Source organism: Lytechinus variegatus, chromosome 4, assembly GCF_018143015.1.
Source record: "Lytechinus variegatus isolate NC3 chromosome 4, Lvar_3.0, whole genome shotgun sequence".
NCBI lineage: Eukaryota > Metazoa > Echinodermata > Echinoidea > Temnopleuroida > Toxopneustidae > Lytechinus > Lytechinus variegatus.
In genome coordinates this window covers 58,942,881-58,960,557 of record NC_054743.1, presented here as the reverse complement: position 1 = coordinate 58,960,557, position 17,677 = coordinate 58,942,881, and the positions used below count along the sequence as shown (strand labels likewise).

The 17,677-nt window shown below is 36.9% G+C and overlaps 2 protein-coding genes across 2 annotated transcripts in view; one reads left to right on the top strand and one right to left on the bottom strand.

Annotated features, from left to right (window-relative positions):
• Window positions 1-4,849: 4,849 nt before the first annotated feature.
• On the bottom strand, window positions 4,850-7,773 carry LOC121413114. The gene is made up of 3 exons (XM_041605877.1): window positions 7,760-7,773; window positions 7,313-7,490; window positions 4,850-5,041 (listed from the first exon to the last, which is right to left on the bottom strand). Exons 1-3 carry the CDS (start codon window positions 7,771-7,773, stop codon window positions 4,850-4,852), a joined length of 384 nt encoding a protein of 127 aa, XP_041461811.1.
• A 4,603-nt stretch (window positions 7,774-12,376) lies between these two features.
• Window positions 12,377-17,677, top strand: part of LOC121414405 (TGF-beta-activated kinase 1 and MAP3K7-binding protein 2-like) — a 37,585-nt gene continuing 32,284 nt past the window's right edge. Inside the window, exon 1 of the mRNA XM_041607568.1 lies at window positions 12,377-12,671. Within this exon, the coding sequence (XP_041463502.1) occupies window positions 12,667-12,671 (5 nt within the window). The 5' untranslated portion in view covers window positions 12,377-12,666. The remainder of the gene's footprint in view (window positions 12,672-17,677) is intronic.

Below are 17,677 nucleotides of genomic sequence, written 5' to 3'. Positions count from 1 at the left end.
TATTTCAGCTCATTTGGCTCTCAAATCATTCATAATTTTTAAGAAGGTATAGATTGTCTTCACCATCGATGAATCAGGAAAGAGCACAGTAAACATAAGAAACATACAGTTTAATAGAAATTTTGACACTTTTGGCTTCCCACAATTTTAACAGAGTTAGACCATGGTCTAAGTTAAACCCGACTTCAGAATACGGACCTATGATACAGGGACCTGTAAAATCAGACTCAATATAGCTATGACCAAGAAATTTGGTCTAATTGCCATTTTGTCCTCTCTCCATTTCGTCTAATAACCAGTTGGTCCAATAGCCATTTACAGAGCTGCCAAGTTGCATTTTGCATTTTCTCTATTTTTATCCCCCCTAATCAGTATTTTGACAAAAAAATCTGTATTTTTACCATGTGAGATATCACTTCTTACATTTGCGCCCCACACGAGATCAAAAGCTTCAGTCTCTGTATTTTCGTTGTTCCGCTGAACTGCGTTGGCTCACTCACCAATACATAGACTGAAGAGCTTGGAGGCCCGTACATACAGACAACATACTAAATTAGCAGTAACGTTAGATCTGACTTTCGGCGGAAACCTGATTTTCCAATCGTTTTTTTTGTACATAAAATGTGACATTTTGAAAAATAAATTGCATCCATACTTACTGAAAAATGTATGAAATTGAGAAATATCGTACCTTAGATCACAGTTACCGCTAATTCCTTTCAAATGATGATCGAAACATCGTCGTCTTCGATCCTTTTGTTGGTCAACGTTATTGCCATCTTGGATGATGTCATCATCCTTACAGACGTATTTACCAGTTGCTATATATCGCGATTTGAGCCACTGCTTTGCGCTTGTAATCTATGTGAGTGCGCTCGGAACTTGTCGCCTGCATTGATTCGCCAGGATATCGAAAATTCTAATATTGAAGCCTTGATGAAAGCAAAACTCATTGAACATAGAGGGCAGCAACACATGGCTGCCATTTTTTCATCTCCGCCCGAAAGCTCCCAGATGCTTTGTGGGGCGAACAATACCTTTTCTTCTCTAATTTGTTTTTTTCCCGTATTTTATCATGAAAAAGCGTACTGCCGTATTTCAAATTGATTTCCGTATGAAATACGGGAAAATCATACTACTTGGCAGCTCTGCATTTAGTCCATTTGGTATAATTAGACTAAGTGTTAATTGGGTAAAGTGAATGAAAATAAAACGGATATTAGACCAACTGGTTATGAGACAAAATGGTCATAGACAAACAGGTGATTAGACAAAGTGATGATTGGACCAAATGGTTGTTAGACAAAATATTTATGGACAGAATGGCATTAGACTAAATGAAGGTAGGCCATGAGTTGAGTGGACGAGTTGGCAGTAGAAGAATTGGATATTTACCAAAATTTGGTGGGTAGGATTAAGAAATGTGAAAAATTTTAAGGATCAAAGCTGGTCTTCATGTGTTAATCCTTTTTATACGTTATACCGGTACTCAAAACTTTCAGCTGCCACTCCTACATGTACATACATTACCATTATACAGTCTGTCCCATTTGCAGGGATAGATATCAAATCATATTTTGGTTTCATATTCGACACCAGCGGAGACCAAATGCAATAGCCTCAACAGGCAGATTTCTGTAGGATCAATAAAACTGAGCCTGACAGGTATGATTTGCACAGAAATTTCAAGTTTGAATCAGCTGGAATCCTACAAAGTGAAAGAAACATACTAAAGAACATATCCTAAAAAAATCTTTACCCATTTTTTTGCGCAACCTGAATTTTGACGCTGAAATTTTTAAAACTTATCATGCTCAACGAAGCATTAACGTATGTTAGGTATCAAAATAAAACAGAAAACTAAACTTTCCGAAGACAATGAAGATAAGAAATCATAAATCATTAGCTAATGATGTAACAAATAAATGAAAACATCAGCTTCCCTATTTTCTGGGATGCACTCACCCATTGCAAATTGATTAATATCAATATTATATACAGACATACAGGGGGCTTGGGGCAATTTTGCCCCCGAAATGCTCAAGAGTCCTAGAAAATACCCATTCACTCCAATGTTAGAGGGAATCCAGCTTGGGTCTTAAATATTGTGTTGGAAAGGAGAAATTTGCTTTTTTGTTAATTTCATGTGTATTTTCTTGCTTTTTTAAAAAAACATTTGCCAATTCAGCTGTAAAAAACTATGATCATTTGTTTTAATAAATCTTGAATCTTGAGAAAAATAAATAATACAGAATGGTGAAAGTTTGAAAGAAACCAGACTAAGCACTAGGAAAGTTATGGCTGCTTTAGAATTGAGATCCCTAAGACTATGTAGATTTCAAATTGGCAACTGGGTTAAAGTAAATCATGTCCTCATGAAAGAAAAAAATAATTTGAAGTAAAACTTTTAATTTTGTTTTTGCCATTTTATGTATAGGAGGAGTACATGAAAATTTAGTCCTTGCCTTACATCACTATGACATCACATATGCTGCCAATTTGAAGTCTCCATGAGTACCATGCAATATTTATAAAATATTGACTGGCCTTGAGGGGAACATCAAATATATTGCCAGCAAATGAATCATATTGGCCCGAGTCTTTAGACGAGGGCAATATGGGTCATTTAAGGGCAATATATTTGATGTTCCCCGAAAGAAGAGCCAGTCAATATTTTTATTATCATCCAAATCAGATATCTAGAGCAAAAATCATGATAATGGGGATATTTCTTTTAAAAATAGAGTTCTGTTGTGTCATGTTAATATCGGTCTAGGCTCTGCACTTTACCATTATGACGTACTTGCAAGCGCTCGGATTCAGCGTTGTCTTTATTATGACGTATATTGTTGGTGGGCGGATCCTTATGAAGCGTATCTCTTTATACGCATCCACAAATTCCCGGATGTGAGACCAGGGAAAATACAAAGGTATATTTTGCTTTCTCTCTGCATGCAAAGTAAATACGCGCACTGAGACCAAGGAAAATACAAACAATATACCTACCCTTCCCGATATTCAGAAAATGTAGGGCAATACGGTTTTGTAAATGACCAGCTCAGATGTCTGATACGGGTGATAATTACCAATATTGTCCAAACTTCCACCTATCAACATGTCTAATTTGTCCTTTTCCTCTTAAAACAAGTTTTTATTTGGGTTGGATTCCCCTTTAAAGCTTATCCAATGTTGCAGATATATGCAGTAGGTTATGAAAGTAGTCCCTGATTTAAAGAAAAAAAAATTGCCTGCACACATACCTATTTCATCCAAGAAATCCAATTGGTGCTCATCAATATTGTCATCAAATTCTCCATCAGTAGGGAGCCACCTGTATGCACAATTTTGAGTGTCTCCTCTTTGACAATTGCTCCAATCCTGTATCAATGATAACATATATTTAATGCACCATCGAGACATTTTAAGTGACTAGCCAGAGAGGCCAGCAATTCAGAGTATATAGGTCTAAATAATATGTATAAAGCTTTTGGTATGCAGTTTCTAAATTTTTAAAGATTACTGTTAAAATGGCTTTCTATAATGAGCAATTAATAAACTATTATTGACAGAGGGGAATAAATAATTTGACAAGGGCAATGATACTTTTTACATAGACTCACCACGCACAAAAAAGATCATTGGTCGATAATTTCTGTAGGAATGATACTTCTGCAATGTAATTCACATTATTGAATCTCTACCAAAGCTTAAGTGAGATTTTAAATTAGGTTCCAGAAATGTATTGAACTTCAATCTGATGTTTAATTTGTTGCATATTACTTAGGAGCTTAAATGATGATGAAGTAATGAAAATTATTTCAGCTTGCAGCTTTTAACGCTACATTTGGTTAACTTTAATTCCTTTTATTCCTTCTGGTGCTTTCAACAACTTTAAGAATTTACGTTTCCATTACCCCAATATTGACAGGAGACGGCACTTTCATCACAATGTTGCCACAGTAAAATACATTCAGAGAAGTGGGAAAAGTCAACATAATCTTGCAAAAGCATCACAAATGAGCATGCACTTCCAAAACACAATTACAAGTATTTAGTACATAAATAATTTCAATTTGGATTATACTCAGAAGAGTAGTGTATAAATAACAAATTTTGAAAAATCTGGTCTTGGTCTTAATAATAATTGCTTCTCACGTTAGAAAAATTGTTTGGCTTGAGAGAGGACAGCTAGCTACTAGTACCAAATTAACAGTTTTTTCTTTTGAATTCTAATTAGGCAAAACAAAAATTTTCGATTGAATACATTCAACATCAAGTGGTTTATTGTTTTCTAAAATGTAAGCAAAACTGAAAGCATAGAAAAAAAAATCATAAACTTACTTGTTACATTCCATTTTATTTCCCTTTCCTTAATTTTTTTTCATGCCTGATCTATTCATAACAGTCGTCACAAACCAAACAATTGTTTTTTGCTTGAGTTTATGCCAGTGGATTACTATTACTTCAACTAATCATTGACTTCTAAACACGTACATAAAGATTAATCGATGATAATAATGACTTTATGCAACATTTATATGTATCGCTTAATACAATGTTTCTAAGTGGCGTTAACTATCAACCAGGTTTTTAAGGAAAATCTTCCCACCAGGTACCAATTTACTACAGTACAACTGGGATGAAGAGTGGCAACTGTAGAGAAATGCCTTGCCAAAGGACCCAAGTACTGCATTGGATTAATGATGACATTCTATGAAAATCAAAGAACTCATGCTGGCCCAAGTTGCATAAAAGAACTTTGCCATCCAATGGTAACTATATATCATGGAATCCTCGATTTTGATTGGCTGTTGAGCAGTTACCAGGGTAGTTACCATATTAGTAACTTTTATGCAACGCGGCCCAGATGGATCACCTCTTCCGGATCATCATCATCATCGTCGTCTTCATCAACATACTGGTCATCAAGCATTTCCAATTCTTTAGAAAGTTCTTCAAGTCTGTTGTGATAATACCTTGTTCCCGATGGCTCGCCAACAGGATGAGGATCTGAGCTCTGTGATATACTCCCGACCGAGACCTTAAAAAATCAAATGAAATAGAGTAAAAACATTAATGATTGTATGATAATAAATGCAGCATTTATAATGCTCCATATTGGGGAGGGATAATGATGATGCTTTGAGAGGGGCGCTTGAGTTCCATGTAGCTGGTCAGAGGGGAAGGGAGGCGATCGACCAAAGAAGACATGGACGAAGCAAGTGGTGGAGGAGAGTGGGAGGAGGATGCAACTAATAAGAGTAAAGTGGAGGAAGCATGGACCTGGCCACAGAGGAATGTTCTATTGCTACTGGGGGTGCTGAGCATTGTCACTGCACCCCCAGTAACAATAGATAATCCTCCGTGGCCAGGTCCATGGGAGGAAAGGGGAAAGCATGATCTCTGTGAGTTCGAAGCCTCCCCTGTAGATTGGGACTAATCCAGAGGCAGCGGAACGTCAGGCTCATACAATGAAAGTGGAGGGGCGCCTGTTTTTTGGCAGACAAAAGGTGCCCCTCCACTTTCTTTGTCCGAGTCTGATGTGCCGCTGCCTCTAGACTAACCCAGATTTCAACCTTGGATGACCAACTTACAAGATACTTACCAAACCATTCTGAGGAGCAGAGAGTTAAAGGAGTAAGCAATATCAAATCATTTAAAAAGTGTGGGAGCATGTATTTGATTAAATTAGTAGACACTATTTAACATAAATAAGATGAAAAGAGAAAGGATTTTCGATACGTCTCTATGTTTCAATTGATTCTGCTGATTGAATCCTCAGTGGAAGAGCATTTCTGAGAGGAGTTGAAGAAGTACAGTAAAATACTTTTCTCCTTATCCCCCCCTTAAAAACATAGAAGGAACCACTTACATAAAAATGATATTTGTGTTTTGACAAAAATTATGCTGAAGACCCCATATCATACAACATATTTTTTTTTATATTTGCTCATACTTTGTCACTGTGTCGATTTTAAATGTATCAAAAGGTGGTTTCAGACCGCCTCGAAGTTCGCCAGTTCCAGGTATTCTCTGATCGGGAAATTTACCCCGATCAGAAAATACCAGGTATTTTGGTAATGTGAAAGCAAACTACGCGTAATCTCCCTGAAAGAAAATACCCGCTAAATAGTAGGTACTTGGCGAAATTACGAGAACTTTCGCGGGGATTTTTCCAAGGTCGCAGGTATTTTGGCGATGTGAAAGCAAATTACGGGAACTTTTAGCCCAGCGTGTCGTTGGGCGCGGGAGCTGTGGGTGGCTGCTGGGCTAGTGATTTTGAATCTCGCGCCTTGCCTGCTTATCAGACCATACTGCGCATGCTCGTAACTTCAGGAACTTATCCCGAAGGGTATGTTTCAGGGCGGTGTGAATGCAGGAATAATTAACGGGTATTTTTCAGCCTAAAAAAGTTCTCGTAATTTAACGGGGATTCTTGTGATCGAGGCGGTTTGAAACCGCCTATAGTCTGTTGCTCAATGGTAAACAATGTTTTAGGGAATAGGCCTATTTTCAAGAAATTCCCTGTACTGGTGTAACAGTAAATTTTGCTGGGTTTATTTATTTAATCTGAACTCTTACATTTGGCTTTCCATACTTTATTGTTTACATTCAACTTGTTTATTTCCATTCCAACTTATCTCATCTTTCTTTTTATCCTCACAATCCACATACATTGTCATGATCTCATCTTTCATTCCATCTCCACAATACATCTCACATAGCAACACCAGGAAGCATGACTGAGGGGAAACTGAATGAAAGAACGAAATGCAATGAACCTAGCTGTGTTGCTATGTGAGATGTATTGTGGAGATGGAATGAAAGATGAGATCATGACAGTGTATGTGGATTGTGAGGATGGAAAAAAGGATGAGATGAGTTGGAATGGAAATAAACAAGTTGAATGTAAACAATAAAGTATGGAAAGCCAAATGTAAGAGTACAGATTAAATAAATAAACCCAGCAAAATTTACTGTGACACTGGTAACACATTAGAAATTTAAAAAATAACTGCTTTTTACTGAAAATACTCATGCTCCTGTAGATATTCTTCATGAATCTAAAACATGTCATAAAATTGAGGGATAAAAATGATTGAAAAAAATTAAACTAATGATTAATGCGCAGAATGAGTTTAAGTGGAGATTAGATTCATTCTTTCGTATCATGGGAGTGTTTCATGAAAAGCTTTGTCAGTGACTTTGACCAAAAGAAGTCCTAAGTAATGCAAATCTTTGCCTCTGATTGGCCGAGTGCAAATTAGTCACAGTCACTGACAAAATCCCCCCAGGTCTTTCTGTACCCTACCTTTCTGTATATGCTCGGCTGATATGATCCACTTGGTGCATTTTTACGAAGACTCCTGCGTGCCCAGCGATTGCATAGCTGTGAGGAACTGGAATCAACATCATTGCATTGCTTACTTAACTCCTGGCAGGTCAAATGTGGTTGGTTCTCCAAAGCTGACATCTTCTGACAGGGAGCACTGGAGACCAAAAAAACAAAAACAAAACAAGCAAATGTCAAAAGCTAGAACAAGGCTAGATCTAACTCTTCTCCATGGACCATGTCCATGCATGGACCATGAGACATGTATCGACAAGCTAAAATTGTACAATATGAGTAGGCAAATGAATTGCAACATTTTAAGTGATGAAATATTTTTTCTGCTCTGCCATGTTGGATTTGAACCTGAAGCTCTTTAAGAATTTGAATGGAAATAATTAATCTTAATTAAAATGTTCAGTAACTCACGCTTCACCCTCCATTGTCAGCACATTAAATATTTAACATTAAAATTTTCGATTCTGAAATAGGGCCTAATATTTCATTTGCTGCACATAGTCATAAGTCTAACTTAGAACATTTATTGCATAGGCCTACGGTAGATCCTAATTGGATATCTAAAGTAGATGTTAACAAAGTCAGTCGACCCTAGACTAGTTTAAATAAGGCCTAACGTTAGCTGGAAATTATCGACAGCGCCGATGGCAGCCGCGCCTGAATGGCCGGCCGGAGGTAGAAGCAATTGCCTTCGCTTGGCCCTTTATAGGCTTTAATATGCTCCGCGGTCTCAGCGGCAGTTTGTCTTCGAATCGTCTTCGACCAGCGCTGAGCTAGCCGGAGTCTGAGAATGAGATGGTCAGGCGCAGCGCCGATTTATTTTAGGATCTATTCCATCAGGCATCATCTAGTCTTTGTGAGCTGAGCCAAATTCTACACAAGCCGCGGAATTTCTTCGGACTAGAGGTCTACCGTCTAGATCTGAATACATGTATTAAATTAAAAATATAACGTATAGGCCTAATACTTGGAAATAATTTTGGTTCTACCTACCTTGTCCTTGAACTTGACTCGACTAGTCTTGTCTCAATATAGCAATTAATTAATGTGCGCGCAGCAAAGCACATGCACAAAAATCTAAAAATGCACACGGTATTATTTTTTTTATAGCCTGGGCTCTGCGCTACGTCAGCCTTGCATTTAATGATAAAAACAAATAAATAAAAACAAATAAAACATTTCAATTCATTAAGGTTAAAGGGGAAGTTCACCCTGAAGAAAACTTTGTTGTAAAAATAGCAGAAAAAATAGTAAAAAATATTGGTGAAGGTTTGAGGAAAATCCGTTAAAGAGTAAGAAAGTTATTAGAGTTCAAAATTTTGGATTTGTGACGTCATAAACGAGCAGCTGCCCCATGTGTTATGTAATATAAAATGTATGAATTTCAAATTTTGTATGGTTCCTGATGACTTAATTTTCTTTTCTTTTCATGATCGGGTGTGAAATGATTTGTCTATTGATATACAAAAGTTACAGTGAAAACCATTTTCAATTTTCTGAGAAAATGACATTTCATTGATTTTTTACCATTCGCTATGTAGGAATGCTGCTCGCATATGACGTCACAAATCAAATAATTGAAATTCTAATAACTTTTTAATTATTTGATGAATTTTTCTCAAACCTTCGGCAATATTTTTTATTATTTTTTCTGCTATTTTTACAATAAACTTTTTGTCAGGGTGAACTTCCCCTTTAAATTGTTTCAGGAATATTTATTTTGTGCGGATGCCCGCGGTGAAGAGTATCGCATTATTCGGGCAATAGCTTTTGATGGCAACGCAATATTCTCACTATCCCCTTCCCCATGATCTTACCGTCATTTTTGGGCGGTCGTCCCCCGGCCCTAAATGCCCGCCCTCGCCCCCCCCCCCAAAAAAAAAGACGAGAAATGGAAAATCGAACGGAGAAAAAGGAAGAAAATCAGTTTTGTTGGTCATTTTACCTCTTAAAACATAAAAGAAATATCTCTCTCTTAATTGATATAGATTTTGTTCTGAGCGGGATATTGCCTTTCTCCTTGCACAGCCGACAGTTATGACACTTCAAAGTTAATTTCGCTTATTTTTCACAAACTAGTCGATAGATCTACTACTCACTGAAATGCAAATGAGAGAAACGATGTTGTCCCTCTAGGGGCAGTTCCGCAGTCTTTCAATGGGGGGGGGGTGGATTTTCAGCCACATTTTCCTCGATCGGCTTTTCGAAGTTGATTTTTTTTTTTTGAAGGGGTACAATAATCACTTCTTAGCTTTATATCCTTTCAAATTATAAGTATATAGTAATCTCATAAGCCTTAATTAAATAGTGCGACCGCAACGCGCGAGCAATTTTTTTTTGGGTGGAAATTTTATGTATTTTGTCCTAAAAAATGACATTCTGGGCAATGTTTGGGATCCTGAACAAAATATGCAACTATACGAGAGCGAAACGCGAGCAGAAAATTTTTAATATACATTTTGATCTGATCGAAAAGGGACCTGTTGGTTCTTTCGAGTTAGTCATGAAGACCGTATAGGCCTACATGTTTCAACAATCAAACAATGCGAGCGTGAGCTGAATTTTTTTGAAATTTCTACTTAAAGAATGGAAATTCCAAGCACTCTTTGTATAGGCATATAACTCAACAATTGATGCGAGCGCGAAGCGCGAGCAGAAAAATTTGAAACTTAGGCAAAAAAACTGGACACAGTTCATGTTTTGTATATCATGAAAACGATGGGTGATTGGTTATCTTACCATAGTAATGCAAGCGCAAAGCACGAGCAGAAAACTTTGGATATTCTGATCTGCAATTCTGATCTGAAAACGCGAGCTGATTATTGTTTCATTATTATTAACTAATTCGAGCGCAAATCTTGAGCCGAAATTTTTGATAAACTGTCATGAAAAGATTGTGAGTAGTATAGAGGTATACATAACTCACCATTCAAAATGCAAGCGCACAGGGCTAGCTGATCGTCCTACGTTTTGACAATCAAACCTGAAAAGGGATATTTTGAGAACTTTACGGAATACACGAATATACAATAAGTATTTGGCAAATCGCGCGTCATGAGCGCGAGCAGATCGAAAATGTTCATATTTAGACCATAAAGCAGGCATTTTACAAAGCACTTTTTAAAAAATCAAGTGGTAAATCAAACGAAATAATGAAAGCTCGATGTCCGAGACACGTTTTGTGAATTGACTTCAAAACTTAATGTTTAGCTCCATATCAGCGTATGATATATATCTCATAGAACAGGCAATGTGAGCGCGAACCGCTAGCGAAAAAATGTTATTTAGTGACATGATTTTTTTTCTTCATTAAGCCTTCCCCTTACTTTTTTATTCACTTGCATGGTTCCTCCTCTTATTTTTCTTCCCCCCCCCCTTTTTTTCTTTTTTTCTTCGCCAATAGGGGGAGGGGGCGGCCCCTCGGCCCCCCTCGATCCGTCTATATGCCCTCACTCACTATGTATTTGAATTATATTTCGATTTTTAATGATTTGACAGTATAAGGACCAACTAGACTGAACATGATGGAGTTTCCACATATTCCGGGAAGAAGAAAGCTTTGTTTGACGGGAGAGTGAGGAGAAAATAATTTTTTTTTTATATGATATATAAAATACAATTGAAATAGTGAGTGGGTGACGTCATCAGTCTTCTCATGCATACTGACCAGGATGTGGTAAAACTTTAAAATGTCATAACTTTCTTATCTTAGGCCTACATCCGATTTTGATTACATTTTTAGTGTTATGCTTGTTGGATTTTTCTCTTTTTATTGAAATCAACCTTAGTTGGGGTGGACTTGTCCTTTAAGTTCTCCGCTCAAAATGCAGTTTAATGGTTTAAAATTATGTGTATCAAATAGGAAATTGACTTGACTGTACTAATTTTATTCCATAAAGATTCCTCTTTGAAATACAATTTTTTAAAATCTATTAACCATCAATGTGACCAATCATGTTGAATTCTTTCCCGTCTTCAGTTAAGGAGTTTCAATCAATTAACCTTTTTCTTTCTTTTAGGATGAAAGGAATCTTCCTAATTATAACATGTCCTTATTTTTTTCAATTTGTATTTTTGAACACATGCCCGCTTGTAAATACGTTTTCAATGCTTTAGACGTTGTATTTCAATTCATTATTATTGTAAGGTGGTTGTTCAGTAGGGCCTATATAAGGATTAATTTCCTTCCTGGCCGCAGTCCAACTGAGCAACGATTAAAATTATATTGTATTTATTTAACTTATATTAATGCTTTGTTCGAATTGGATTTGAATGTCTTTTTATGAAAAACGAGGCATTTCAGTTAGGGCAATGCATCTTTGTGAGTAGGTTATGTATTTCATTAAACAGCCGATTTGAGCTCGAATCGAAAGCATAATTTTTTATTTGGATGCATAGTGATTAGAAAGACTTGCTCTTTGCTATTCTCCCACTCCTCATTCTATTCTCCCTTTCTCCCTTCCTCTTCTTCATTCTATACCAATTTCTTTCTCTCTCCCTTCGTCTGTTTCCCATCTTACCTCTCTTCTCTTGGTTTTTAATTATTACTATTATTATTATTATTATTTATTTATTATTATTATTATCATTTTTGTTGGGGGGGGGCGTCAATATGAAGCCTTAGGAGCAGGCTGCTGAGGAGGCAAAGGCTTATCAAACTTAAAATTCCAAATCGACTCACTTCGAGAACAAAATCGCAATTTATATATATTTTTTTCTTTCTTTCTTTCTTTCTTTCTTTCTTTCTTTCTTTCTTTCTTTCTTTCTTTCTTTCTTTCTTTCTTTCTCTCTCTCTCTCTCTCTCTCTCTTTCTTTCTTTCTTTTCTTTTCTTTTCTTATTTCCTTCCACCCCTGCCCCTGCAGGCTATACAAATGCAGATCGAGCCTGTCCCATTTTTTTGTCCAATATTATCTAGGAAGTTTTTTGTCGAAAAATTAAGAGCATACGGATCTCCCAATGACTGGTGGAAGAAGTTAAACTATGCCATCTTGTGGTGGCTTTGGTATCAATTCTAAGTTGAAAAGTCCCTTGGTCAAAGGTCTTTTGTCATGCGTATACCTGCTAGGAAATCTTTGTAGCCATAAAACGTATAAGTCGACTTGCCGCAACTACAATGTGTGGTAAACGCACTTCGAATAGCGTCAAGTGCAACATTGTGGAGCTGGTACATATTTACGTGTTTATATGGCCGATTGAACAAGTTCACTTTGCACTGACAGGGACAGACGAATCAGTTGAGTTAGAATAACTTCTAAAATCAATTGAAATTTCTTGAAGATATGGCTTTAACACACCGTAAAGGAGTTGGAACCTTTCCATGATGTAAGTAGGTCGATTCCCAGAGGAGAAAAACAATTATGAAGTGTTCGTCTGGTCCGATCTGCTGAGTGATGATTGATGATGTGAATTGTGATGATGATCTGTTTGGAATTGGAAACGAAAATGAGTTGAGAATGAGAATTTTAATTTGGGTTGTACGTGGTTAATTGAGCTGTGCCGATTTATTCATGATTAAACTCCTTGTTTGTAATTGTGTTCTTAAATTCTGACTGTCCAAGTTGTACAACTGTCTTGAAAGTTATGGATGGGGCACTGCAGTTCGAGCCATGCCAATTTGCACACAATTTATTTTAAGAATTATCATGAAGTTGATAGGGCCTATAAAGATCTGGGGGATGTTTCACAAAGATTTAAGTATGACTTAAGTCGCACTTAAATTCTGACGCGTACATGATATGCAACGCACGATCTCATTGATAGATACGCAGTAGTGCGTGTCCTCATGACACGATCTGACCAATGCAGTCAATCCTTTCATATCGTACGCAACTCAGTGTTTAAGTGCGACTCTAAATCATACTTAAATCTTTGTGAAACACCCCCTTTTGGTTAGATCTACAGTACATGTAGAAAACTAAGAGCTAAAGATGTTTATCTCTGCTAAATGTATCTGGACATCAGTGCCCCACCCTACTGTTTACATGGATCTAATGAACTGCAATCATATTTTATGGCTGGCTTATGTGAAAACATTCAAACAAACATCGAAGTTTAAGTTGAGTTATTGACGCCCCCAAAGAGTCTATGATTGCTCCATTCAAGTTTGCTATTTAAAGCTGATGTTAGTTTGGCCAATTGCCTTATGTACACGAACTACAATGCCGAACTTTGCAATGAGGCTGGAAATACATGTATGATAGTCCAGAGAAATAACTGAAAAAAAATAAACAGTGCTTGCCCCTAGTGTTGTAATCAAGTCATGACTCGGGTCTAATACGTGTGACTTGAGTAGTATTCCATGACTTGTTCATATTGACATTTGTACAGTTGCTTGACTGGCTCGACTCGAACTTGAACCTTAAAATGACTTGACTTGATCCAAATTTAGTGACTCTTACAACCCTGCTTGCCGGTGATTTGAATCAGAGACGTGAAATAAAGAAAAGATCAACAACTCTGTCATACAGACTGAAAAATGGTTGGCTACCAAAATTTGCAAAGGAGCATTAAGTTTCAAACCTTTTTTAATCAACCAAGTCGATATGTGCCATGGAAACAAGACTGCCAAACAGGATTTCAAAATTTCCTTGCTTGAATTTGCTGGCCCGTAACATGGTATGGTAATGTGTCCTCAAAATCAATCTCATACATGTACCTATATGCTCTCCTAGAAGTAAACTAATGTAAATGTAGATGGAGGGTGAACTCAGAATGACAAAAACCTGTACATCCAGGACAGCACTGGCTTCACTCAAAGAAATCTCGCTTGTGCCTCTTTATCTAAACCAAGGCTCGACATTAGCGGTGGCCCGGGGCCACCAAAAATTCATCTCGGGCAACCATTATTGAAAAAATGTTAAGTTTTGGTGGCCCGAATCGGGCAACCAATAATTTTCAAAGTAGCGCAATTTTTCTCCCGATTTTGCATGCATTTATCAACTTTCTACAGTTCAAATTGCAAGTCAATTCGTCATGCGCCTTTTTTGTTAATCTACACACAAATACACACACACAAAGATTGCACAGTCATGACAGTATGTAGGCCTATGTCTGGCTGAGCTTTGCATGCGTGAAACCAGTGCAGCTGGCTGTGCGCTAGCAGACTATTCAGACTCAGGGAGCTGCGATGCGAAATGTTACTGCTAAGAAATCTTCCCCAGAACTTTGAAAATCTACGTCAAAGTCACATTTTACACCAATGAAATGCCCTTCTACAGTCCATATTACTGAAACCTGATAATTTGCAAGCATTAAAAGGAGGAATTATGACCTCTCTTTTGACTCAAAAAGACCGATTTCCAAATGCATTAATACACATAGGTGAGTACATCACAGTCCCACATGTGCATTTGTATGTATGTTGATATTTGGTTTATTTTTGAAGCTGTCTTGAATAGACAGCTTCTTTCTTTCTTGTTTATAAATGACTTCTTAAACCACTCTTAAGGAAGTAAATACTTTGGGAAGACATTTTATTGATATGAAATGTGAATTTTTCCATCATTTTGTCAAATATAGGGAAGGAATTTTCTCACTGTTTTTTCCAGATAACTTGCCGTTTTCTTATTTTTTCTGTCATTTTTTTTTTAGTGATAAAACCATTTATAATACCCCATCCCATTGAATATGCCTGATTAAACAACATGTTTCTACTGAATAATAATAGTAATTTCCCCCATTTTTTCTGATAATTTTGTCTTATTCATTTTTCTTACATTTTCTTTTGTTTTTTTCTCAATTTTTTTTTTCTTTTTTTTTTCTTCATTTTTTATTTGTATATTTCACTTATTCATTTTTACAATTTTTTTTTTCAATATACTATTCTAAAAATTATTTTTGTTTATTTCCCCCTTTTATACATTGTTCTAATTCTGCAGCATATTTTCTGTGATTTTCTCCTGCTATAATATGCTGGAAAAGAGAAAAAAAATGGATTTGGGGCCTGCATAATCTAGGTTTTACGATCAAAAAGGAAGGAAAAATCATTGTTTTGTAAATCAATCTGAGTTTGCTTTATGCACTATTTATTTACTTTACCATTATGAGTGTGTGTCTATACGGAGATTAAAAGTCCACACATCCTGGGAGCAATACAATTCTTTTATTCTCTTTCAATCATTTCATATTCACAATGATAGAACAATTTATATATTACCACAAAATAAGCAAAGTAAAATAACAGCAAGCACGATTAAGATGTACAAAGAATAGTGGTACTTGGTAGTGACTGCAGAATATTTCAGTTTGTTTTATTCATTTTTAATTAATGTTTTTCTTTATATTTTTCGGGCCACCAAACTTTACTAATGGGCCACCAAAAAAAATTATTTGAAGGTTTTGGTGGCCCGAATGGGCCACCACCAAAAAAAGTTAATGTGGAGCCTTGCTAAATGATACGATTGATTTATTCAACCAATGAGATACAAGGAAAATGGCATGGTCACCGAAAATGAACAAACCCTATTGATGAACATGAGCCAATAAAAGCATGGAACGGTATCATGATGGGGATCTGAATATCAATGAGAACTCAACAATGAGACCATGTGGAGATGGGTTAGAAAACAAAGGAATCATGACTGAGGAAGCATTTGAATGGGAGATTGGAATGCAATGTACCTGGTGTAATGGTGTTGCTATGTCAGAGATAAAGGTACGTGCAGATCGTGGAGATGGAAAGAAGGATGAGACCATGACAAATTGACAATGATTGTTATTGGAAATGGAATGAAGGATGAGATCATAACTTGGAATGTAAAATAAACATGTGAGATGTAAACATTTAAGTACATACATAAAGCTGGGGAGCATTTCATCAATATTTTCATCCGACAAGTCAGATCTGACATCTTTCCATGATTTTGATTCCTATGGTAACTGTCAGATAAAATAGGACTTGTCGGATAAAACGTCCGACAAGTCCTTTCATGAAACGCCCCCCCAGGACTCGACATTGGCCAGGGGAGCGTTTCATCAATATTTTCATCCGACAAGTTGTCAGATCTGACATCTTTCCATGATTTTGATTGGCTGAGAGGCAGCGTTCCTATGGTAACTGTCGGATGAAATGGGACTTGTCGGATAAATTGTCCGACAAGTCCTTTCATGAAACGCCCCTAGGACTCGACATTGGCCAGGGGCAGCCAAAAATGAGAGTCGGGCCACCAAAATTCTGTAGAAGCCCACACTCGATGGCCCAGTCGGGCTACCAAAGTTTTGATAAATTGCAATGTTTTCTATTGTGTTAGGGCCACCAATAATATGAAATTGATGATCTTGGTGAACCTATCGGGCCACCAAGTAAAAAGTTAGTGTGGAGCCTTAACATGTAGGCCTACACTGTAAGAAATAAATCTAGCAAATTAGACTGTTGCTTCTTCCTTCCTATTTTTCCTTCTTCTTTCTTCCTCTTTTTCTGTTGATACTTCTTACTGCAGATGTAACTTAGTCAACATGGAGACGTATGTATTTTTCCATTCAATAGGTTTCAATAATAATTCAAAATATGGAGGAACGAAAAGTGGATTCTAAGGACATAGATTGTTTGGAGGAAGTATCGCTTGGAAATGGGGGAATCAGGGTGCTCAAATTATATTTTAACAGTGGTGTGCCTCACAATACTATAAAATGAGTTAAACTTTCCTAGTCTTGGGAACCGTTCATGATCTATGGAGCAAAGTGAAAACAGGGTCTAGGGAACTGTACAGGTAATATGCATGTAAATCTAGGGCAGGGAAAAGATTACATGGGGCCTCAGTGCGATGTCACTCCCTAAATGCTTGAAACCAGCCCCCATATCCCAATTTGATGTAATGTTAAAGCTTATCCACAACTTTGGAGATTTAGGCATTTATGAATCGGTTGTGAAAGTAGACCCTCAAAAATAAAGGATTTTTGTTTGCCCGATATGGGGTCTTGAAAACTGCATTACTGTATGTGCCACAAAGCAGCACACCCCCAAATATGCAAGTACATGTATGTTCCCCCCCTCCTGATATGGGTTTTGGAAAATTATAAAATGTCATTGTCATTTGGGCTCTGTAACACAAAGGTTTGCGATGAATTGCAAATATGAAAGAAAAGCACTGATTGGCTCCCGGTCAGTATTTCAAACAGTGCGCATGCAACAATGATCGTGATTGGTCATTGGTATTTAGCCATTGATTGTAAACCTTTGTGTTACGGAGCCCTGGGTCCCGTAACAAAAAGGTTAGTGATTGGTCGTACGCTTGATTGTCACGATTGATTGTACATTGTAGTCAATGAAATCAATCGTAGAAAAATGTTCTACGATCATTGCTAAGCTTTGGTGCCCGTAACACAAAACT

Coding starts and splice junctions, on each gene's coding strand:
- LOC121413114 (XM_041605877.1), bottom strand. Junction 5,042..7,312: donor AGCCGAGCATATACAGAAAG/GTAGGGTACAGA, acceptor TGATTTTTTAAG/GTCTCGGTCGGGAGTATATC.